General features: G+C 46.7%; 1 protein-coding gene and 2 non-coding genes across 4 annotated transcripts in view; all 3 read left to right on the top strand.

Moving 5' to 3' along the window:
- Positions 1 to 23,606, top strand: part of LOC143804733 (T-complex protein 1 subunit alpha) — a 64,343-nt gene that overhangs the window by 7,814 nt on the left and 32,923 nt on the right. For both annotated transcript variants that reach the window (XM_077283123.1, XM_077283124.1), the window contains 2 exons: positions 7,796 to 7,924; positions 15,088 to 15,185. In XM_077283123.1, coding sequence (XP_077139238.1) covers positions 7,796 to 7,924; positions 15,088 to 15,185 — 227 coding nt within the window. The remainder of the gene's footprint in view (positions 1 to 7,795; positions 7,925 to 15,087; positions 15,186 to 23,606) is intronic.
- LOC143810837 (small nucleolar RNA SNORA29) lies at positions 174 to 307 on the top strand. The gene has a single exon (XR_013223217.1). It is a non-coding gene; the product is annotated as a small nucleolar RNA SNORA29 (small nucleolar RNA).
- LOC143810835 (small nucleolar RNA SNORA29) lies at positions 10,825 to 10,958 on the top strand. Its single transcript, XR_013223215.1, has one exon. It is a non-coding gene; the product is annotated as a small nucleolar RNA SNORA29 (small nucleolar RNA).

The following is a 23,606-nucleotide window of genomic DNA, read 5'->3' as shown; positions in this document are numbered from 1 at the left end:
TTGAGCAATGGTCGAACCCTGTACTTGGCTATTTCTGGTAGGCTCAGAGAAAAAAAATATATGAAAAAATGAGTGGCATGCTTATTTAAGGCAGATTCTGCACTAGATTGCAGAGTTTTTACCTAATCAATCCCTTTAAATTGGTCAGATGCTTGGATTATACCTGTGTAATAACCCCCATTTTAGTACCACTTCTTTTGTTGTCAGAAAAAGTGGCTATGCTAATGGGGAACAGCAACCTCTGCTATCGTCTGAAGGGGAAAGTGTCTCTCGCCTTCTCCTATATGGAATAGCAGAACATTTTCTCTATCGCCTCTCATTGGGGGACACAGGAACCATGGGTGTATGCTGCTGCCACTAGGAGGCTGACACTATGCAAATAAAAAAGTTAGCTCCTCCTCTGCAGTGTACACCCTACCGACAGGAAGTAGGATATTCAGTTTAGCTTAGTGTCAGTAGGAGGTGGACACGGGTCTTTCATTAGACCCTTATCTCAATGTGCGTCGTTTCTTTTTAGGTTTTTCCGAAGGGATACAGGGTGAACAGTCACACCTGTAGTCCCACATAGCGGACTATGAGTACGGCGTGTACTGCCACCCCGTATCCTCATAGATCCCTGTCCAGGACCAAGATCCTAGCACACAAGCGTGCTCAGAAGTCCGGTCCTGGCTCCGTCCCCCACCCACTCGCCCACCAGAGCCTGTCGGTCGGAGGAGACGAGGACGTCCATCAGCAGCTCACATGGACGTCTGATACCTTCACAAGGTTTGAGGTTAGTAATGGACGACGTGGGATGTTTTAGGTGAGTATCCCCTTTAGGAGTGGGCAGCAAGGACATTGTCCGAAGCGGCTGATTTTCTGACAGCCGTGCTCTTTTAACCGCCGCGGCCCCTTCTGGCGGTCGCCGTTTTTGGCCTAATTTAGGACCCGGCTCCTTCCGGGGCCCATTCCTGGCGATGTGCTAGCCTGCGGCCGCGCTCCCTTGCAGGCTGCCGCGCCGGCGCCGCGGCACTCTCCGGCGGTCGCCGGTTCCTAATTTAGGCCCCGGCTTCCCCGGGGCCTACTTCCGGCAACTAACCTTAGGCCGCGCTCTTGCGACGGTCTGGCAGCTGCCGCGCCGATCTTCCGCTGTCCGGTGCCGGTGCCGCGGCACTTCCCTGCACTCTCCGGCGGTCGGCGGTTCCTAATTTAGCCCCCGGCTTCTACTCAGGCCTACTCTTCCGGGGCTGACTCCGCCCACTTCCTCCTCTGTCGGGCAGGCTTTTCTCCCGCCCGACTGTCAGAGCCGCCCACCGGCGCCATCTTGGTGCTCCCCTGGTACAGAGCGGCTAGCTCCGCCCACTTCTAGCCGCCCCATTCGGCCTGGGATCGCCGCTGTCTTGCTGAGGAGCGTTCTCTTCCGGACCCGGTGACTGGGTCCCCTGCATCCTCCGTCTCCCTGCTGGTGCCCTGGACCTGTGCCGTGATCTGGCCGCAGCTACAGCCGGGAGCAGTCTACAGGACCCTACTATTGCTGTGAGTAGCTCTGCCATGCAGTCCATTACTCCCCTCTCCTGTTTCCCCTAATCATTTAGTGGGTCTGCTCCCAGGCCTAATCCTAAAAAGACAGCGTTCCCGTTCTCCTGCTGCAGCAACTCCACTGTCCGTCCAGGAGTCCCCTCGCCGGGCGAGACCGAGACACCAGGATGTCACGACCCTGGGGTCTGTGCTTGACCGCAGTTGCCAGTGGGTCACAGGATTCTCCGTCTGGCCTTTTCAACTCTGGCACAAGAGATCCAGACAGGAGCGAAATTCTAGGTTCCTTTTTCGGAGGGATACAGGGTGAATATTCACACCTGTATTCCCACATTAGGGACTATGAGTACGGCATGTACTGCCACCCCGTATCCTCACAGATCCGACAGCAGGACCATGATCCTAGCGCACAAGCGTGCTTAGAAGTTCGGTCCCAGTTCCGTCACCCACCCACTCGCCCACCAGAGCCTGTCGGTTGGAGGAGACGAGGACGTCCACCATCAGCTCCATGGACGTCTGACACCTTCCTTCTCGCCCTCCGGTCTGGAACGGTGAGATCCCTCTTCCTGATCCTCCTCTCTCTCAAGAGAGAGAGAGACGGGCGTCCTCTGTCATGTTTGCAAAGGATGTTTCAGACTTGGTTCTCAACAGGTATAACCTTATTGTTGCAATAAACCAGACCTTAAGCATCATGGATACCTCTACGGAACCCGCAGGATAGGCGGTTTCGTTTAGACGGTCAAAACCACCTTCCAAGGTCTTTGCCCCACTCACTGAATTTGTGGTGGTACTTGTCAGGGGAAAGGCGAACCATACCAGATGCTTCAGACAGGGAAGCATCTCTGCATCCTATATTCCTTCTCGTCTGAGCTCATCGCTAACAGACGGCAGGATGCGGTCAATTGTGGACTTGTCAGTCCCCAGACTGGCTACCAACTTGGCCCCTCCACTTCCCTCATGGGTTCCAAGGATACAATTCTAGAATCGCTGGATAAATCAGCCTTTGAAACGGCTGCTTCTACTTTGTCGGCCATCACCTCTACCTTGGTCTCAAGGACTATAGCTAGATGGATCAATCAGCCTTGTAAGAGCACCCCGGCTGGAGCTCCTCTGGGAGAGCTAGCCGACCTGACGGACCAGATTTCCTGTGCAGGGAAATATTTGGTATCTGTCTCCCCAGATGTGCGGCTTGTGCAACTCACGCGTCCAGCAATATGGGGGCCATCCGACGGAATATTCGGCTCTACTCCCGGCAGGCGGACTTGTCTTCAAGAAGTCCCTTACCAGACTCCCCTTCCAGGGGGCCCGTCTCTTTGGCTACATGCTGGAACAAATTATTAAGGACGCCACGGGAGGCACGAGCTCCCTTGTCCTTTCGCTGTTTTGCAGTGTCGGAAGATTCCTCTAGCTAACACAGACCGCGATCTCGTCTGGCTAGACAAAAGGCTTCCTTTAAGCCTACCCCTTCCCGGCGTCCCCGCAACTCCCATAGTTTGTCCACCAGGCCTAGATCTGGCAGATCTTCCTCGGCAGAACTCTGGCTAGGGGCCCAGCGTTCCCTTCAGTTTGGGCCGGCGTCTCCTGTTTTGTTCAGAAATGTTTGGCTGGCCTCGGTGGAGGACGCTTAGATCAGGGAGGTGGTGTCCTCTGGATACAAGGTAGGGTTCGCTTCGCGGCCCGGAATCGCTTCTTCGAATCTCGCCCTCTAAAAATCCTCCTTTGATCCCAGGTTTTCTTTGCGTCCATTACCTTCCTTCTTTGTTCGGAGGTTATCGTTTCCATCCCACAGCAGGAACGCTTCACAGGTTTCTATTCAATCCTGCTTGTAGTGCCGAAGAAGAGCGGCGCAGCTCGACCCACCCTGGCTCTGAAGTTAGTGAACAGAAGGTTCCGCATGCGGCATTTCTGGATGGAGTTCCTCTGTAAGGTTCTGGCTCCCATGGATCCACAGGAATTCCTGTGCTCCATGGATATCCAAGATGCCTTGCTCCATGCCCTGATTTTCCCAGCACACCTGAGTTTTCCTGCGTTTCGCGACGCAGAAGGGTCATTTCCGGTTTGTCGTCCTGCCGCTCGGTCTTGCGACCGCTCCTGGTGTCTTCATAGAGATCATGGCCACATTTATGGCCATATTGAGGATCAGGGGCCTAGTGCTTCCTCATCATGCCTCTGCCTCGCTCTCAGGCCCAGGTGAGTCTGACCATTGTCCTCGACTCCCTGTCCCGTTTCTGGTGGCTGGCCATCAGAACAAAGTCTTTTCTTATTCCGAGTCAGCGTTTCGTCCTCTTAGGCATGTTGTTCGACACCGTCAGTCGGGGGTTTTTCTTCTCGAGGAGAAGCGGGCAATTCTACATACGCCCTCTGCAAGGCCTTCAGCTGCCTTCCTTCTGTTCAGCAATGACGGTACTGTGACGCATGGTGACAGCATCGGGAGCGTTCTCTTTTACGCTGTTCCACTTGAGACCACTTCAGCAGGCCATCCTTTTTCAGTGGGACACGTCTGTACGGTCTCTGGATCCCTGATCCGGGTTTCCATCCGATTCCAATAGCCTCTCAACTGGTGGCTGTCACAGTGATGGGGACATTGGTCGGAACATTCCCTCTCATTCCCCAGGTCCGGTCCTTCCAAGGCAGGTGGTGACGACGGTCACCCGCCTTCCTGGCTGAGATGTGGTTTCTCGCCATCTGTCAGTGATGGGGGCATTGGTTGGAGCAAGAGTTCTCTTTGCCGATCGACACCCTTGAGATAGGGGCCATTCCTCTATCTCTGAGTCACTGTGAAAGGCTTCTCAGAGGTCTGCCAGTCAGAATCCAGACGTCCAATGCCTTGATTGTGGCATATGTCTATTACCAGGAAGGGAATCAGAGTCTCTTGGCAATGGCGGAGGTATCCAAGATCATCCTCCTGGGCAGAGGCGACCTTTTCGGCACTATCCGCAGTGCATATCCCCGTCGTGGTCAACTAGGTGTTTTCTCTGCCACGAGGGCCTTACGGCAGGAGAATGGTCCCTTCTTCAGGGGGCCTTCCTTCAATTTTGCCTTGATGGAAAACTCCGGACGCGGATCTCCTGGCGTCCCGACTGCTTAGCAAGGTTCCACTTTTTGTCTCCAGGTCGGTGATCCTCTTGTTGCGGATACCGATACTTTGACCATTCCTGGGTCGCATTTTGTACTTCCCTATTTGTTCCTCCCTTCCCTTCCTTCCCAGGCTGTTGAAGCTCAATGCGGAGGGGGTTCCGATCATTCTGACCGCACCAGATTGGCCCAGAAGGTTCTGGTTGCTGAGATCGTTCATATCCTCGTGGACTCCCACTGCAGGCCCCAGACAGGCCAGATCGTCTGTACTAAGGACCGATCTGCCACAGAGTTCTTGGTGGCTCGATTTAACAGCTTTGCCCCTGAAACCTTCCATTTTGGCCGTTTTCTCTAGGCGGGACTTGATGCTGGCCTTGCCCTTAGTTCTCTAAAGGGTCAGATAGCATCCCTTGCCATTCCTTTTCTGAAGTCCCTTTCAGTAGTCCTTAGCTACTGGCTACCACGGTACAGAGATTTATATCCGTTCAGTTCTCAGATCAGATCTTTTCTTCAAGAAGTGGCACATGCGGCTCCCCCGTACCAGACTCTCGTGGATCCCTGGGACCTCAATCTTGTTCTGGAGGCTCAGTGGGGTTCCCCCCTTGAGCCCCCCCCATGAGGTCTCACTGTCTGTTTTCTGTCCTGAAGGGTAGCGTTTTCTGGTGGCCTTTTCCTCCATTATCCTCGGAGTTGGTGGCTCTCTCCTGTCGCCCCACTTCTTGGATTCTTCACCAGGATAGGGTAGTTTTACGGCCTTCATCGCTCCTTCTACTTTAGTAAGATCGTCCGTCCCACCTTTGTCCTGCTCCGACCGATTCTCTGGGGTCGTTCGCTGAGCAGGCTATGCCTGGTCAGGGCGGTGAGGATCTATTTATCTAGGATCGCCTTCTTTAGGAAGACGGACCGTCTATTTGTCATTCCAGACGGCACGCCAAGAGGCCGGTCGGCCTACAAGGTTATAATTGTTCTCTGGATCAGACCTACCTCTCTGGAGGTTTACTGGGTCAAGAACAGAGTGACCCCTCCTGGTATTAAGACTCACTCTGCCTCGAGCAGTGGGCGCCTCCTGGGCGGTACACCATGGGGCATCCGCCCTACAACTTGCTAGGCGGCAACCTGGTGTTCCGTTCACTCGTTTGCCAAATGTTATATACCTGCGCTTCGGCAGTTGCCAGCCTAGGCGGGAGGATCCTGCAGGCGGCAGTGATGTGTCCTCTGACCTGAATGGAGTTTTCTGCTGTTCCCACCCCAGGGACTGCTTTGGGACGTCCCATGGTTCCTGTGTCCCCCAATGAGAGGCGATAGAGAAAACAGGATTTTTGGTTGCTTACCGTAAAATCTGTTTCTCGGAGCCTTCATTGGGGGACACAGCACCCTCCCTTGTTGAACAGCTCTGTTTATTGTGTTATACTGTTAAAGTTTGTGTTCTTTGAACGCTCTTTGAGGGTTTGAAACTGTTCAAACTTAAGCAGCGCTTTACAGTCTTTGGCGCTGTATAATTGAAGATTATTATTATTCTTTCTCATTTACACGTTGTTTCTCCTACTGCTTTCTCACTAACTGAATATCCTACTTCCTGTCGGTAGGGTGTACACTGCAGAGGAGGAGCTAACTTTTTTATTTGCATAGTGTCAGCCTCCTAGTGGCAGCAGCATACACCCATGGTTCCTGTGTCCCCCAATGAAGGCTCCGAGAAACAGATTTTACGGTAAGCAACCAAAAATCCTGTTATCCTTTACGCAAGGCCTTCTTTATACATCCGTATAAACCACATATGTGGAGAACCTGTATCAGGGTCATCAGTTTTTTCCATCAGTGTGTCCCGAGTTATCTGTGTTTTTGCAGTACGGATAAAAAAAAAAGAAATTCCAAAGCTTCTCCTATAGTTTGCAATGTTCTACACAGACAGTACACGGATGTGTGTTTTTCACTGAGCCATAGGCTTGTATTGGCCATTATCATCTGTGTTGCTGGGAGAAAAACACATGCCTGCGCGTGTTCTGCACCAATACTTGTTCTGTGTAAAAACACAAATGTGCATAGCACCATAGGTTATAATGGGTATGTCACGTACCAGCTTCTCAGCATGGGACTTGGGGCTGTGCCTGCAAGGGTTAATCTATATCCTTTCCCTCAGTCCATCATTCAACCTCTGTCATATGCTGCAGTGGGAGTATAATTCACACCCTGACACAGTCCACACACCCCACTCATACACGCCACCACTCACCGAACACACGGCTGATGAGTCCCGGAAATACTACTAATGTCTGCCAATCAGCAGGGTCACACACACTCAAAGGATATGGATTCTTAGAGCATACAAGGTTCAAACTTATTAAATTTTTAAGCTTTAATAGAAAGGTACAGTGCTTTAAAATAAGATATAATAATATGGAAACAAAAAGTGACATAACAAATATGCAAAACGGTTATAAAATAAAAGGGAGAAAACTTACAGAAATATCGAACCTTGCAGTCTGGTATTCTACCTCTGAGGGAGGGGGAGATAAGGAATGGATCACATCAGCTTGGCTGCCCTCACTGTGAACGTGTTTCTATGTGTAAAGGCCTAACTTATAGAGTTAACCCGGGGGTCAGATTTCTAGACCAGCCTCTCAGGTTAATATTCTAATCTTTGGTTTGTGCCTGGATCCTGGCTATTTTACCAATTAAAACATTATTTTTTTTTAGGGTTCAATCTTTCTCAAAGTAAATATAGTGTGTCAGGCTGCAATTTGGTGTTTTCTCATCAGAGGCACTAGGAGATGTGAAGTGTTTCCAATTCTGTGTGTTCAGGTCACCTCCCTTTACCTGGGGTGAGGCTAGGAGACTGTCTTTTTCTCTGGATAACATAAGTCATGACCTTTGTGAAGAGCTGCAGTCTAAGGACAGATGTTATTTTGCTGCTGGTCATGCATCCATACCTATACATATTTCACTACAGGGTATATGTGATATCCGTGGGAAAAACATGGACATGTGAAGGAGACCTTACAGGTAGTCTTCTAAACGGAACAGAACAGACACTTGTCCCACGTGATTTTGCTGAAATTGTTTTTGAAAATTTATATTTCACAATCTTAAAAGAAACACAGCAACAAACTGCAGCTAAACTAATGTTGCACTTTATTTTTGTAAACCAGAAATTAATTATTTTGTCATTAGAGGTTAATCCACTCTGATAGAAGTTTCTTCATTCCAGGATGTCACCATAACAAATGATGGTGCAACGATATTAAAGCTTCTGGAAGTAGAACATCCTGCTGCTAAAGTCCTCTGTGAACTTGCTGATCTACAAGACAATGAAGTTGGAGATGGGACAACCTCAGTTGTAAGTTTTACTCTTTCTGTATTTTTATGTATTTAAATAGGATGGGGTTGCTTCAGAGTTGTGAACGATCATCGGTGCTTAGTTCAGTGATTGAAAGGCTCAACCTCTGTCACACTGTTTCCTGCTATATTTTGTTATTCTCAGATGGAAGAGACAACCGAATTAAAGAATTCCCACCATTAATGGGTGGTTGCTCATTTCTTGGCTCAGACTGATATTGCTAATTATAACTAAACAAATGCCCCTAATGCTAGATTATAGGATCTGAGTTTATAGCAAAAGTTGGGGCTGAATTTCCGGGTTGTTGTATTCCGGCAAGCGGAATTTGGATCTTTCAACCCTCTGCAGCCCCGCTCACTGTGAAAGTGCAAGATTTTGCTCTTTGAACTAAAATTAACAATACACATTTTTCTAAGTGGTTACAGACTAGTAAGTGATCTGATGATTTTATGTCATCTACTGTTTAAAAAATGACGCGCTAATGCTAGTTTAGTTCCGAGTTCTTCCACGATGCAAGGGGCTATAGAGGGCTCTGGGATACTGTTCTGCATGCTGTGGTCCCACAATACTGGAAGTTCGAACCTGACACTTGCTAGAAAGTTTGATTCTTTAGTCTAGCAATAGGGATCCCTCTGAGCATTTTGGTTAGTACATTATATTTAGTAAATCATCTTTCTGTAGCTGCACACTGTTTTCTTAAAGGTGTTGTCCACTACTAGGTCAGCCTCTTCTTTAACCCCTTTCTGACATTAGACGTGCTATCCCGTCGAGGTGGCCTGGGCCCGTATGACCACCGATGGGATAGTACGTCATCACCGATCAGCCGCGCTCACGGGGGGAGCGTGGCCGGGTGTCAGCTGATTATCACAGCTGACATCCGGCACTATGTACCAGGAGCGGTCAGAGACCGCTCCCGGCACACTAACCCCCGGAACACTGCGATCAATTATGATCGCAGCGTTCCGGTGGCATAGGGAAGCATCGCGCAGGGAGGGGGCTCCCTGCATGCTTCCCTGAGATTCTCGGAACAATGCGATATGATCGCGTTGTTCCAAGCGTCTCCTCAGTCGTCCTCCCTGCAGGCCCCGGATCCAAGATGGCCGTGGGGGTCCTTCCAGGTCCTGCAGGGAGGTGGCTTGCAAGCGCCTGGTGAGAGCAGGCGCCGGCATGCCTGCCGCACTGCCTGTCAGGTCGCTGACCTGACACAGTGCTTTGCAAAGTGTAAAATCAGCGATCTGATAATATATAATGACGTCCCACCCTGGGACAAAGTAAAAAAAAATATTAACATGTGTAACAAAAAACAAATCCTAAATAAAGAACAAAAATATTGTTCCAATAAATACATTTCTTTATGTAAATAAAAAAAACAATAAAAGTACACATGCTTAGTATCACCGCGTCCATAACGACCCTACCTATAAAACTGTCCCACTAGTTAACCCCTTCAGTGAACACCATAAAAAAAGAAGCAAAAAACAATGCTTTATCATCATACCGCTGAACAAAAAGTGGATTAACACACGATCAAAAAGACGGATAAAAATAAACATGGTACCGCTGAAAACGTCATCTTGTCCCACAAAAAAAAAGCCACTATACAGCATCATCAGTGAAAAAAAAAAGTTATAGCACTCAGAATAAAGCGATGCAAAAATAATTATTTTTTTTATAAAATAGTTTTTATTGCAGAAAAGCGCCAAAACATAAAAAAAGAGATAAATGAGATATCGCTGTAATCGTACTAACCCGAAAAATAAATTCATGCATTGCTACTTTTTGTTCATTCTGCCTAACAAAAATCGGAATAAAAAGCGATCAAAAAATGTCATGTGCCCGAAAATGGTACCAATAAAAGCGTCAACTCGTCCCGCAAAAAAACAAGACCTCACATGACACTGTGGGCCAAAATATGGAAAAATTATAGCTCTCAAAATGTGGTGACGCAAAAACTATTTTTTGCAATAAAAAGCGTCTTTTAGTGTGTGACAGGTGCCAAGCATAAAAACCCACTATAAATAGTAAATCAAACCCCTTAGTTAGGGAAAAATAATAATAAAAAAAAAAGTACTTATTTCCGTTTTCCCGTTAGGGTTACTGTTGGGGCTAAAGTTAGGGTTGCGGTTAGGGTTTGTATTATGGTTGGGTTAGGGGTGTGTTGGGGTTATGGTTAGGGGTGTGTTGGGGTTAGGGGTGTGTTGGGGTTAGGGTTGGAGTTAGAATTGGGGAGTTTCCACTGTTTAGGCACATCAGGGGCTCTGCAAACGCAACATGAGGCCCACAGACCATTTCATCAAAGTCTGCATTACAAAACACCACTTCTTCCCTTCCGAGCCACGACGTGCGACCAAACAGTGGTTTACCCCCACATATGGGGTATCAGCGTATTCAGGACAAATTGGACAGCAACTTTTCCGGTCCAATTTCTCCTGTTACCCTTGGGAAAATAAAAATTTGGAGGCTAAAAAAATCATTTTTGTGGGAAAAAAGATTTTTTTTTTTAATTTTCACGGCTATGTATTATAATCTTTAGTGAAACACTTGGGGGTTCAAAGTTCTCATAACACATCTAGATAAGTTCCTTTGGGGTCTAGTTTCCTATATGGGGTCACTTGTGGGGCGTTTCTACTGTTTAGGTACATCGGGGCTCTGCAAACGCAACCATTCCATCAGTCTGCATTGCAAAACGCCACTTCTTCCCTTCCGAGCTCTGCCATGCGCCCAAACGGTGGTTTTCCCCTCACATATGGGATATCGGCGTACTCTGGACAAATTGCACAAAGCTTGCAAAAGCTTTGATAAGTCGGACATTGTGTGTCTATAGGGGTGTATCAAGAGTGGTGAAACATGGGTGACTTCACATCTTATAGCTCAGGGGCTTATATTATACCTGTGTAATAACCCCCATTTTAGTACCACTTCTTCTTTTCTAAGATTAAGTGGCTATGCTAATGGGGAAGAGCAAAATCTGCTATCGTCTGAAGGGGAAAGTGCGTCTCGCCTTCTCCTATATGAAATAGCAGAACATTTTTTTGCAATCTAGACCTCTGGATGGCATCTTGGTTTCCATCTGCTACTGTTGTTTCACCATACTAATTACTAGTAGCTCTGTGTGAATGTTATGCCTCACGCTTTATAGGCTTTTGATAATATAAGATTAATTAGGCCAAACCTGTCAATATAATAAAGGGAACTTGTCACCACCGCCTTTCTTGGTTGATATGCAGCATTCCGTAATGCTGTATATAAGCCCTCAACCCGACCTGAAAGAACTGAAAAATAACTTTTCTTATACTCGCCTGCGAGGCGGTCCGGTCCACGGGGTGTTACTCTTCTTGGTCTGGCACCTCCCATCTCCTTGCGATGCTAACCTTCTGCTTCATGTGGATGATGCATCCCTGCACTATCCTCACAGCCTGCTCGGCACCGCGCTCCTGCGCTGAGGGCAGAACAAAGTACTGCAGTGCGCAGGCGCTGGGAATGGTCAGCGAGGCAAAGCGCCTGTGCACTGCTGTACTTTGCTCTGCCCTCAACAGGGCAGATAAGTAAGCTTGCGCAGGAGCACGGTGCAGCGGAGCCTGTGTAGATGTAGGGACGCGTCATCCGCACAAACCAAGGAGGAGGACGGCGATCATAAGATGGGAGGCGCCAGACAAAGAAGAGCGACAACCCTTGGACCGGACCACCCCGCTGGTGAGTATAAGTTATTTTTCTTCTCTTACATGTCGGGTTGGTGGTAAATATACTGCATTATAGAATGCTGTAGACAAGCCCTGAAAGGGGGTGGCCGTAACTTATATCGGCCTAACCTGGTGACAGGTTCCCTTTAACAGGCTTTATACCCTGCACTACATGAGTAGGTCATGTAGTGTATTATGTAAGTGATAAAATGATTGCATGTTCTGGTTCCCCTGGAGGACTAATAAATATTATGGAAATAACATATTGAAACCACCACAACTAAAGCAGCTCGTACAGTAAAGCTAGTGATCCTGCACAGTAAGTGTTTTAAGAAAAGAAAAAATCCTCAAAACTCTAATATACTTAATATTGCTGTTAAATGAATGTTTAAATGGGTTGTCAATAATTTGACTACTTCAATACTGATCACTTGTTCTAATAGGTCATCAATACCGGATCATTGGGGGCTGACAACCTGTTGGCAAATTCTAATTGTGTGGAGTCAGAGCTTCATGACTGTAGAGTGGCTTCTCCGTGTACTATAGCTCAGCTCTAATTCACTTCAATTCACTTCCGCTCTTTACACTCCACTCAAACTGCCCTCACTAAAGTCTCTAATGATCTAATAACAGCTAAATCCAAAAGTCATTGCTCTCTGCTGATTCTCCTGGATCTCTCTGCTGCATTTAACACTGTGGATTACCAGCTGCTTCTCACTATGCTCCGCTCCATAGGCCTTAAGGACACAGCCCTCTCCTGGTTCTCCTCCTACCTCTCTGACCACTCTTTCACTGTATCTTTTGCCGGCTCCTCTTCCTCTCCTCATCCAATTGCTATCGGGGTTCCACAGGGCTCAGTCCTAGGCCCCCTCCTCTTCTCTCTATACACGGCCCCTATTGGACAAACAATCAGCAGATTTGGGTTCCAGTATCATCTCTATGCTGATGACACCCAATTATACACTTCTTCCCCCAACATCACCCCTACCCTAATTCATAATACCAAGGATTGTCTGTCTGCTTTCTCTAACATCATGTCCTCCCTCTATCTGAAACTAAATCTCTCCAAAACGGAACTTCTTGTGTTTCTCCCTTCTACTAACCTCACTCCTTCCCAACATCGAAATTACCCTGGAGGTTTCAACCATAACTCCCAAGCAGCATGCCCGCTGTCTTGGGGTCATATTCGACACCGATCTTTCCTTTACTCCCTATATCCGATCCCTCACTCGCTCTTGTCACCTGCATCTTAAAAACATCTCCAGAATCCGACCTTTTCTCACCTTTGAAACTAAGGCCTCTTTCACACTTCAGTTGTTTGGCGTCAGTCTAAATCCGCCATTTTCCTCAAAAAACGGATCTGTTTTTTTCCCCATAGACTTGCATTAGCGACGGATTGTGACGGATGGTCGTCCGTTCCATCTGTCATGCGACGGATCCGTCAATTTGGCGGACGTCATCTAGACATTGACGGTCATAGCAACGTTTTTTGTCTGCGTTGAAATGGCGGATCGCGACGGATCCGTCGCGTCCGTCATTTCATAGAATGGCCACCTATGGGCGACGGATCCGTCGCGACCGTCATTTCGGCGGATCCGTCGCCCCAATTCGTTTTTTCAATTTTTTTCAATTGCGCATGCTCCAAAAAGTATATACAACCCCCGAGTAACAGATCCGTCAAAAAAACGGACCCGTTACATCCGTTTTTTCAACTATTGTGACGGATCCGTCGATCCGTCATTATGTCGGAAGTGACTGACGTCAAAAAACTGAAGTGTGAAAGAAGCCTAAGACTCTTACTGTCGCTCTTATTCATTCCCGTCTGGACTACTGCAACTCTCTTCTGATCGGTCTCCCTCTTACCAAACTTTCTCCTCTCCAATCCATCTTGAATGCGGCAGCCAGGGTCCTATTTCTGTCCAACTGCTTCACCTATGCCTCCATCTTGTGCCAGTCATTACACTGGCTACCCATTCGCTACAGGGTCCAGTATAAACTCATCTCTCTCACCCACAAAGCTCTCCACAGTTCTGCACCGCCTTATCTCCTCTTTCATCTCTATCGCCCTACACGTGCCCTCCGTTCTACACATGACCTAAAGCTAACATCCGCCGTAATCCGAACCTCGCACCTGTCTCCAAGACTTCTCTCGTGCTGCGCCAGCTCTCTGGAATGCACTTCCCCAGACGATCAGACTGATACCTAGCCCCGACCTATTCAAGCGCGCTTTAAAAACCCATCTCTTCAAACAAGCCTACCGCATCAACTACTCAGTAAACTAACTTTGCCCTGTTCCCTCCTTCCAAATATTACTCTGAATCTGCCCCCTACTATTCATGTCTCCACACCCTCCATGCACATGATAACTGCACTTGATACTTGACTATTGCACTTAAACACACGGGCTGATGACCGGATCATGCAGCTTTATATGAAAATCCCTATTTATTATAATTGCCAGACCTGAAATAACAAGCACTTTTCACCTCTTGTGTCCCCCCATTTCCTTGTAGATTGTAAGCTTTCGAGCAGGGACCTCAGTCCTAATGTCACTGTTTAAATTGTCTTAACTTGTATTGAATTTGTCTGTATATGTCCCCGCTTAATTGTAAAGTGCTGCGGAATATGTTGGCGCTGTATAAATAAAAATTATTATTACTTCAATAGGAGCTGAGCTGTAGTTCTTCAGTGTACAGAGCCAGATTGTCCTGCTCCGCACTCTGTGCACCCTGCTGGCACGGTCTTCCACTGATCTGATATTGATGATCTATCCTTTGGATGGGTCATAAATATCGAAGTAGTGGAAAACCTAATTTGGCTTGGATATATATATTAACTGCTATACCAAATATTTTTTTCCCAGACTGCCAATGTGTTTAGCTTCCCAAATGTAAAAGTCACAAGTCTTGTTGCAGTTTTCTGGGAAACCCCTGCAACACAGCTTGAGACAGTGCGAGACAACGTTCATTTACAGCAGGGGTGGGGAACCTCAGACCCGTTGGACGTTTACGGCCCTCGATGACTTTATCTGACCCCCAGGCTGATTCCTGTGGACCGCAGTACTTGAGCAGTCAGCTTTCGATGGCCACCAGCCCATTAGTTTCCTTTCTCTGTGAGCATGCAACATTCACTACTGAATGCTTAGGCGAGGGCAGTGAAAGATCACATTCTGACTCCAGTGCCAGCGTCAGGACATACTTTGTGGGCGGAGTCGGTGCGTAATTTGTACGGCCCCGAATGACGGTATAAATATCCAAAGGGGGGCCCTTAGCAGAAAAATAAAATAAAATTATCCCCACCCCTGGTTTATAGAATTGACCTTACTGCTATCATCACAACAGTACTTTTTATTTTTATTTTTTTTATTTATTTTTTTTAAATGCAGCCTGCTAAAGCCTCGTAGGCTTAGTTATACACTTATGCATGCATTTGTATGCCTTTTTAAGTTTGTTTGCCTTTAACATAGTATCTTTCTGTACCTAGGTAATTATTGCCGCTGAGTTGCTGAAGAATGCTGATGAGCTTGTGAAACAGAAAATTCACCCCACATCCGTTATTGGAGGCTATAGTCTGGCCTGCAAGTGCGTAGCATTTATTGTAACAATAGTTTATACAGCTCCATTAATTCCACAGTGCTTTACAGACATTATCATCACTGTCCCCATTGGGGCTCATAATATAAATTCCCTATCAGTATGTCTTTAGCGTGCGGTAGGAAATTAGAGAACCTTTAGGAAACCTACACAAACGCGGGGAGAAAATACAAACTGCTTGCAGCTCTAGTCCTTGGTGGTAGATTCCCCCACCCACCCCAGGCTCTTTATTTGCAATGGCTACAGACCATGGTCTGCTTGCCAAAAGATTGGGTATAGTCAGACCTGGAGGCTCCTGGTGCTAAACAATCATTGCAAATAAACAAAACCACAGAGCTTGACTAGTCATTGTTGAAATCTGTGTTAACCCCTACAGCAAGCTGGCTTCAGCTTATATTGCAATAACCCGCTGACATTCAAACCACCTAGCCAGGGGCATGTCGTTATATTATATGGTAATACCGTTGTAAACGTTCTTATTACTAAACTAGATGGTGGCTCGATTCTAATGCATCGGGTATTCTGGAATATGTATGTAGTATATAGCACAGCCCACGCGGTATATATACTCACCTTCCGGCGGCCCCCGGATCCAGCCCAGGCCTTTAGCGATGGTCCTCGCGACGCTCTGTTCCCAGTAATGCCTTGAGGCAATAACTTGTGGTCATGTAGCGGTCTCGCGAGACCGCTACATGATCTTGAGTCATTGCCGCAATGCATTCTTGGGACCAGAGCGTCGCGAGGAGCGGGAAAAAGTGCAGCGGATGCTGGAAGGTGAGAATATAATGTGTTATTTTATTATTATTTTTTTAACATTATATGTTTTTACTATTGATGCTGCATAGGCAGCATCAATAGTAAAAAGTGAAGCAGTGTTTAAATCCCGCCCCAATATCCGCGATCTACCAGCGACCCGGGATTTCCATTCCAGAAGTTAGACAAACAGACGGAAGTACCCCTTAGACAATTATATTTATAGATTACTAGTATTGGAGATTGTCTCCAGTGCCACGTATCGGAAGTAGCAATCCTAACAGTCAATGTCGACCCCTTAACGAGCCTTGTCACATGACTTAAAATAAAAGCCAAACCAGAGAGTTACTTTTAAAAATGCTGCTCGTCAGTCCTTTCCTTCTGGTGGAACACTGCCTCGTGCTACACTAGGGACCACCTATTGGCTCCTTACTGCTCTCTTAAGTGACATCTCACAGGGTTTCTTTGGAGCACAAAGATGCCCCCATTATAGCCATGAAGACCCATCTGCACGCCGCAGTTGCTGAATTATGAAGGGGTGTTTTAAATTCTTTGGTTTCAGTTGACTGCAGCTTCAAAGTTGTTAAATTGCCATATTCATCTAACTCCAACCATGGCAGATATTGAATATATCCTGTATAATATAGATAAAACACGCATTGTATGGAGTGAGCTCAGCTCCCAAGCCTGTTCCTTATATGTGCCACTTACATCTGTTGTACAGTGGCAGTGTCAGGAAGGGGTTAATGAACTAACGTGTTGGCACCTTTGAAATTGTTCAAAAATGAATTATTTCTCACAGCAAACTATTGCAGTTAAACATGTTGAACACTTGTTTATTTCCTGTGTATTGGGACAACACAATAACACAGAGGCAAACTGGACAAAATTTCACACAAAACCCCAATAATGGGCTGGATAAAATTGTCGCCCTCAGCTTAATATTTGGTTGCACACTCTATGGAATGTTATGAACTCCGTTTTCAGGCTCCCTCTTGTGGTCACAGATGGTATTGTGTGACTTTGGTTTTTTGGCTCCCCCTGGTGGTTTGGTTTATTATCCTGCGGGTCTGCTGGATCAGCTGCCTCGTTATTCACCAGGGAGGCTCCTATTTAGCTCTGCTTCACTCCCACTTGTTGCCGGCTGTCAATGTATTCAGTGCTATTCTGATTACTCCTGATTATCTCGTTTTCTGCCTCTTCAGGATAAGCTAAGTTCTGTTTGAGTATTTTTTGCTCATCTGCCTGCAATATGATTTCTGTGTATGATGAGTCTAGTCCAGCTTGCTAACATGTGATTTCTTTTTGCTGGTAAGCTCTGGGGTACGGAGTTGCTTCCCCCGCACCGTTAGTTGGTGCGGGGGCTCGAGCAATCTCTGCGTGGATATTTTGAATAGGGTTTTTTATTGACCGCACAGTTTCCTTCCTATTTTCTGCTATCTAGTATTAGCGGGCCTCATTTGCTAAATCTGATTTCATCTCTGCGTTTGTGCTTTCCCCTTAACTCACCGTTAATATTTGTGGGGGGCTAATCTATATCTTTGGGGTCTTCCACTGAGGCAAGTGAGGACTTACTTTCCCTCCAGGAATAGTCAGTTTCTCAGGCTGTGACGAGACGTCTAGGATTTTTTAGGTAACGTTCCACGGCTGCCTATAGTTGTTTGCGGATAGGATCAGGTTGCGGTCAATCTAGTTACCACTTCCCCAGAGCTAGTAGTCTGTTCAGTTACTTAGCTAGTCCGACCTGCGATCCTTGCCACTAGGATCATAACAGTACAGCCGGCCTATAAAGTGTTAATTGCATGGCAGAAGCAGGAGAAAAGAAGCTTGGAGATTTTTTATTTATTTTTTTTTTGCTGCCGTGTGTCTAGCTGCTGTGTGTCTGGCTTCTCTCCTCCTCTTAATCTTGGTGTGGCTCTGAGTTCAGCTGCTGATATGGATATCCAGAGTTTAGCCTCCAGTGTAGATCATCTTGCTGCAAGGGTACAAAGTATTCAGGATTTTGTTGTGCACAGTCCTATGTCAGAGCCTAGAATACCTATTCCGGAGTTGTTTTCTGGAGATAGATCTAGGTTCCTGAATTTTAAGAACAATTGCAAGTTGTTTCTTTCTTTGAAACCTCGTTCCTCTGGGGATTCTGTTCAGCAAGTTAAGATTATTATTTCTTTCTTGCTTGGCGATCCTCAAGATTGGGCTTTCGCATTGGCTCCAGGGGATCCTGCGTTGCTCAGTGTGGATGCGTTTTTTTCTGGCCCTTGGATTGCTCTATGAGGAACCTAATCTTGAGAACCAGGCTGAAAAAGCGTTGTTGGCCCTCTCTCAGGGGCAAGATGATGCAGAGGTAGGTGTACTGCCAGAAATTTCGGAAATGGTCGGTGCTTACTCAATGGAATGAGTGTGCCCTGGCTGCAAATTTCAGAAAAGGTCTTTCTGAAGCCATTAAGAATGTCATGGTGGGGTTCCCTACGCCTGCAGGTCTGAATGAGTCAATGACTCTGGCAATTCAGATTGATCGGCGTTTGCGGGAGCGCAAACCTGCGCACCATTTGGCGGTGTCTTCTGAACAGACACCTGAGTCTATGCAATGTGATAGAATTCTGACCAGAAGTGAACGGCAAAATTATAGACGGCAAAATGGGTTGTGCTTTTACTGTGGTGACTCAGCTCATGTTATCTCAGTATGCTCTAAGCGCACAAAAAAGATTGATAAATCTGTCACCATCGGTACTTTACAGCCTAAGTTTATTTTGTCTGTTACCCTGATTTGTTCCCTGTCATCTTACCCGGTTATGGCTTTTGTGGATTCAGGTGCTGCCCTGAGTCTGATGGATTTGTCATTTGCCAGGCGCTGTGGTTTTGTTTTGGAGCCTTTAAAATTCCCTATTCCACTAAGGGGAATTGATGCTACACCATTGGCTACGAATAAACCTCAGTACTGGACACAAGTGACCATGTGCATGACTCCTGTTCATCAGGAGGTGATTCGCTTTCTTGTATTGCATAATTTGCATGATGTTGTCGTGTTGGGCCTGCCATGGTTGCAGACTCATAATCCAGTCCTGGATTGGAAAGCAATGTCTGTGTCAAGTTGGGGTTGTCAGGGAATTCATGGCGACGCTCCTGTGGTGTCAATTGCTTCATCCACTCCTTCTGAGGTCCCTGCGTTTTTGTCAGATTACCAGGATGTATTTGATGAGCCCAAACTCAGTTCTCTACCTCCTCATAGGGATTGTGTTTGTGCTATAAATTTGATTCCTGGTAGTAAGTTTCCTAAGGGACGACTTTTCAATTTGTCAGTGCCGGAGCATGCTGCCATGCGGAGTTATATAAAGGAGTCTTTGGAGAAAGGACTTATTCGCCCCTCCTCCTCCCCTCTTGGTGCTGGGTTCTTTTTTTGTGGCTAAGAAGGATGGTTCCTTGAGACCTTGTATTGATTATCGCCTTCTAAACAAAATCACGGTCAAATTTCAGTATCCTTTGCCATTGTTATCTGATCTGTTTGCTCGCATTAAGGGGTCTAGTTGGTTCACCAAGATAGATCTTCCTGGTGCGTATAACCTTGTGCGTATTAAGCAGGGTGATGAATGGAAAACTGCATTTAATACGCCCGAAGGCCATTTTGAGTACTTGGTGATGCCTTTTGCACTTTCTAACGCTCCTTCTGTCTTTCAGTCCTTTATGCACGACATCTTCGGCGAATATCTGGATAAATTTATGATTGTGTATCTGGATGATATTCTGTTTTTTTCGGATGATTGGGAGTCCCATGTTAAGCAGGTCAGGATGGTGTTTCAGGTCCTGCGTGCCAATGCTTTATTTGTGAAGGGCTCAAAATGTCTTTTTGGAGTCCAGAAGGTCTCTTTTTTGGGTTTCATTTTTTCTCCTTCTGCTATTGAGATGGACCCAGTCAAGGTTCAGGCTATTCATGACTGGACGCAGCCTACATCGGTTAAGAGTCTTCAGAAGTTCTTGGGTTTTGCTAATTTTTACCGTCGCTTCATCGCTAATTTTTCTGGTGTTGTTAAGCCATTGACGGATTTGACCAAGGAGGGTTCTGATGTTACTAATTGGTCTCCTGCGGCTGTGGAGGCCTTTCGGGAGCTGAAGCGCTGGTTTTCTTCGGCTCCGGTCTTATGTCAGCCAGACGTCTCCCTTCCTTTCCAGGTCGAGGTTGATGCTTCTGAGATTGGAGCGGGGGCTGTTTTGTCGCAGAGAAGCTCTGATGGCTCTGTGATGAAGCCATGTGCTTTCTTTTCAAGAAAGTTTTCGCCTGCCGAGCGGAATTATGATGTTGGTAATCGGGAGTTGTTGGCTATGAAGTGGGCATTTGAGGAGTGGCGACATTGGCTCGAGGGAGCTAAGCATCGTGTGGTGGTCTTGACTGATCACAAGAATTTGATTTATCTCGAGTCGGCCAAGCGGCTGAATCCTAGACAGGCTCGTTGGTCGTTGTTTTTCTCTCGTTTTGATTTCGTGGTCTCATACCTGCCTGGTTCGAAGAATGTGAAGGCTGATGCTCTTTCTAGGGGTTTTGTGCCTGACTCTCCTGGTGATTCAGAGCCAGCTGGTATCCTCAGAGAAGGGGTGATTTTGTCTGCCATCTCCCCAGATTTGCGACGAGTGCTGCAGGAGTTTCAGGCGGATAGACCTGACCGTTGTCCACCGGAGAGACTGTTTGTCCCGGATAGATGGACCAGCAGAGTTATTTCCGAGGTTCATTCTTCGGTGTTGGCAGGCCATCCTGGGATTTTTGGTACCAGAGATTTGGTGGCTAGGTCCTTCTGGTGGCCTTCCTTGTCGCGGGATGTGCGTTCCTTTGTGCAGTCTTGTGGAATTTGTGCTCGGACTAAGCCTTGCTGTTCTCGTGCCAGTGGCTTGTTGTTGCCTTTGCCTGTCCCGAAGAGGCCTTGGACGCACATTTCCATGGATTTTATTTCAGATCTCCCTGTCTCTCAGAGAATGTCGGTCATTTGGGTGGTGTGTGATCGTTTTTCTAAAATGGTCCATTTGGTGCCCTTGCCTAAGTTGCCTTCCTCCTCCGAGTTGGTTCCTCTGTTTTTTCAAAATGTGGTTCGTTTGCACGGGATCCCTGAAAATATTGTTTCCGACAGAGGATCCAAGTTTGTGTCTAGATTTTGGCGGACCTTTTGTGCTAAGATGGGCATTAATTTGTCTTTTTCGTCGGCCTTCCATCCTCAGACGAATGGCCAAACCGAGCGCACTAATCAGACTTTGGAAACCTATTTAAGATGTTTTGTTTCTGCTGATCAGGACGACTGGGTGACTTTTTTGCCATTGGCCGAGTTTGCCCTTAATAATCGGGCTAGTTCTGCTACTTTGGTTTCGCCTTTTTTTTGTAATTCAGGGTTTCATCCTCGTTTTTCCTCGGGTCAGGTGGAGTCTTCTGACTGTCCTGGAGTGGATTTTGTGGTGGATAGGTTGCATCAGATTTGGAATCATGTGGTGGACAATTTGAAGCTGTCACAAGAGAAGGCTCAGCGCTTTGCCAACCGCCGTCGCTGTGTGGGTCCCCGACTTCGCGTTGGGGATTTGGTGTGGTTGTCTTCTCGCTTTGTTCCTATGAAGGTCTCCTCTCCTAAGTTTAAGCCTCGGTTTATCGGTCCTTATAAGATTTTGGAAGTCCTTAACCCTGTGTCATTTCGTTTGGACCTCCCGGCATCGTTTGCTATTCATAATGTGTTCCATCGGTCGTTGTTGCGGAGGTATGTGGTGCCTGTGGTTCCTTCGGTTGAGCCTCCTGCCCCTGTGCTGGTTGAGGGAGAATTGGAATACGTGGTGGAGAAGATCTTGGATTCTCGTATTTCTAGACGGAGGCTTCAGTATTTGGTTAAGTGGAAAGGCTATGGTCAGGAGGATAATTCCTGGGTTGTCGCCTCTGATGTTCATGCGGCCAATTTGGTTCGTGCCTTCCATGTGGCTCACCCTGATCGCCCTGGGGGTTTTGATGAGGGTTCGGTGACCCCTCCTCAAGGGGGGGGGGTACTGTTGTGAACTCCGTTTTCAGGCTCCCTCTTGTGGTCACAGATGGTATTGTGTGACTTTGGTTTTTTGGCTCCCCCTGGTGGTTTGGTTTATTATCCTGCGGGTCTGCTGGATCAGCTGCCTCGTTATTCACCAGGGAGGCTCCTATTTAGCTCTGCTTCACTCCCACTTGTTGCCGGCTGTCAATGTATTCAGTGCTATTCTGATTACTCCTGATTATCTCGTTTTCTGCCTCTTCAGGATAAGCTAAGTTCTGTTTGAATATTTTTTGCTCATCTGCCTGCAATATGATTTCTGTGTATGATGAGTCTAGTCCAGCTTGCTAACATGTGATTTCTTTTTGCTGGTAAGCTCTGAGGTATGGAGTTGCTTCCCCCACACCGTTAGTTGGTGCGGGGGCTCGAGCAATCTCTGCGTGGATATTTTGAATAGGGTTTTTTATTGACCGCACAGTTTCCTTCCTATTTTCTGCTATCTAGTATTAGCGGGCCTCATTTGCTAAATCTGATTTCATCTCTGCGTTTGTGCTTTCCCCTTAACTCACCGTTAATATTTGTGGGGGGCTAATCTATATCTTTGGGGTCTTCCACTGAGGCAAGTGAGGACTTACTTTCCCTCCAGGAATAGTCAGTTTCTCAGGCTGTGACGAGACATCTAGGATTTTTTAGGTAACGTTCCACGGCTGCCTATAGTTGTTTGCGGATAGGATCAGGTTGCGGTCAATCTAGTTACCACTTCCCCAGAGCTAGTAGTCTGTTCAGTTACTTAGCTAGTCCGACCTGCGATCCTTGCCACTAGGATCATAACAATGGAATAATTAACAGCAATCAGTTACTACTTAAACCTCTCAACTGGAATTTTGGACCACTTTTCTTTTGTAAACTGCTCCAAATCTCTCATATTTGAAGGGTGTCTTCTCCCAACAGTAATTTTAAGATCTTTCAACAGGCTTTCAAAGTGATTTAGATCTGGTCTCATTGCAGGCAACGTCAGAGCTCTCCAGCACATTGTTTCCATCCATTTTTGGAGTTCTTGCCCTGCTGGAAGACCCATTGCCTAAGACGCAAACCCAGCTTTCTGACACTGGGCACTACATTGCAGCCCATAATCCGTTTTTCCCATTTCATGATGTATTACAAACAGTCAAGGCACCCACTGCCAGACGCAGCTAAACATATTTAAACCTCCACCATATTTGACTGTAGGTACTGTGTTCTTTTCTTCGTAGGCCTCATTCTAGTTTCAGTAAACAGTAGAATGTGCTTAACCAACAAGCTTTCTTCATCTCTGTAAACTTCTTAATTATGTTGCACACTGTGGATATAGGAACATCAAGATCTCTCAAAATGAACTTGTAATCTTCAGATGATGATTTTTCAACAATTTTGGTTTTCAAGTACCGTACTCAGTTTTCCTCTCTTTGTTATCCGTGCTTAGTGTGGCACTCTTCCCTTTGTATCTGGTTTGAGGTATGATTTTCATATTGCCACAGGTGAGTTTGAACGAGCACCACATTTTTGAAACAAAGTTGTTTATCCACAATTTTGGAAAGGTGCCAACATTTTTGTCCAGCCCAACTTTGAGGTTGTGTGTGAAGTGATATTCAATTTGCCTTTTTTTCTGGTGGGTTTTGTTCCAATAACACAAAAGAAA

This window comes from Ranitomeya variabilis, chromosome 2 (genome assembly GCF_051348905.1).
Source record: "Ranitomeya variabilis isolate aRanVar5 chromosome 2, aRanVar5.hap1, whole genome shotgun sequence".
Taxonomy (NCBI): domain Eukaryota; kingdom Metazoa; phylum Chordata; class Amphibia; order Anura; family Dendrobatidae; genus Ranitomeya; species Ranitomeya variabilis.
Note: the sequence above shows the minus strand (reverse complement) of the source record. Positions and strands in the feature narration are given on the sequence as shown.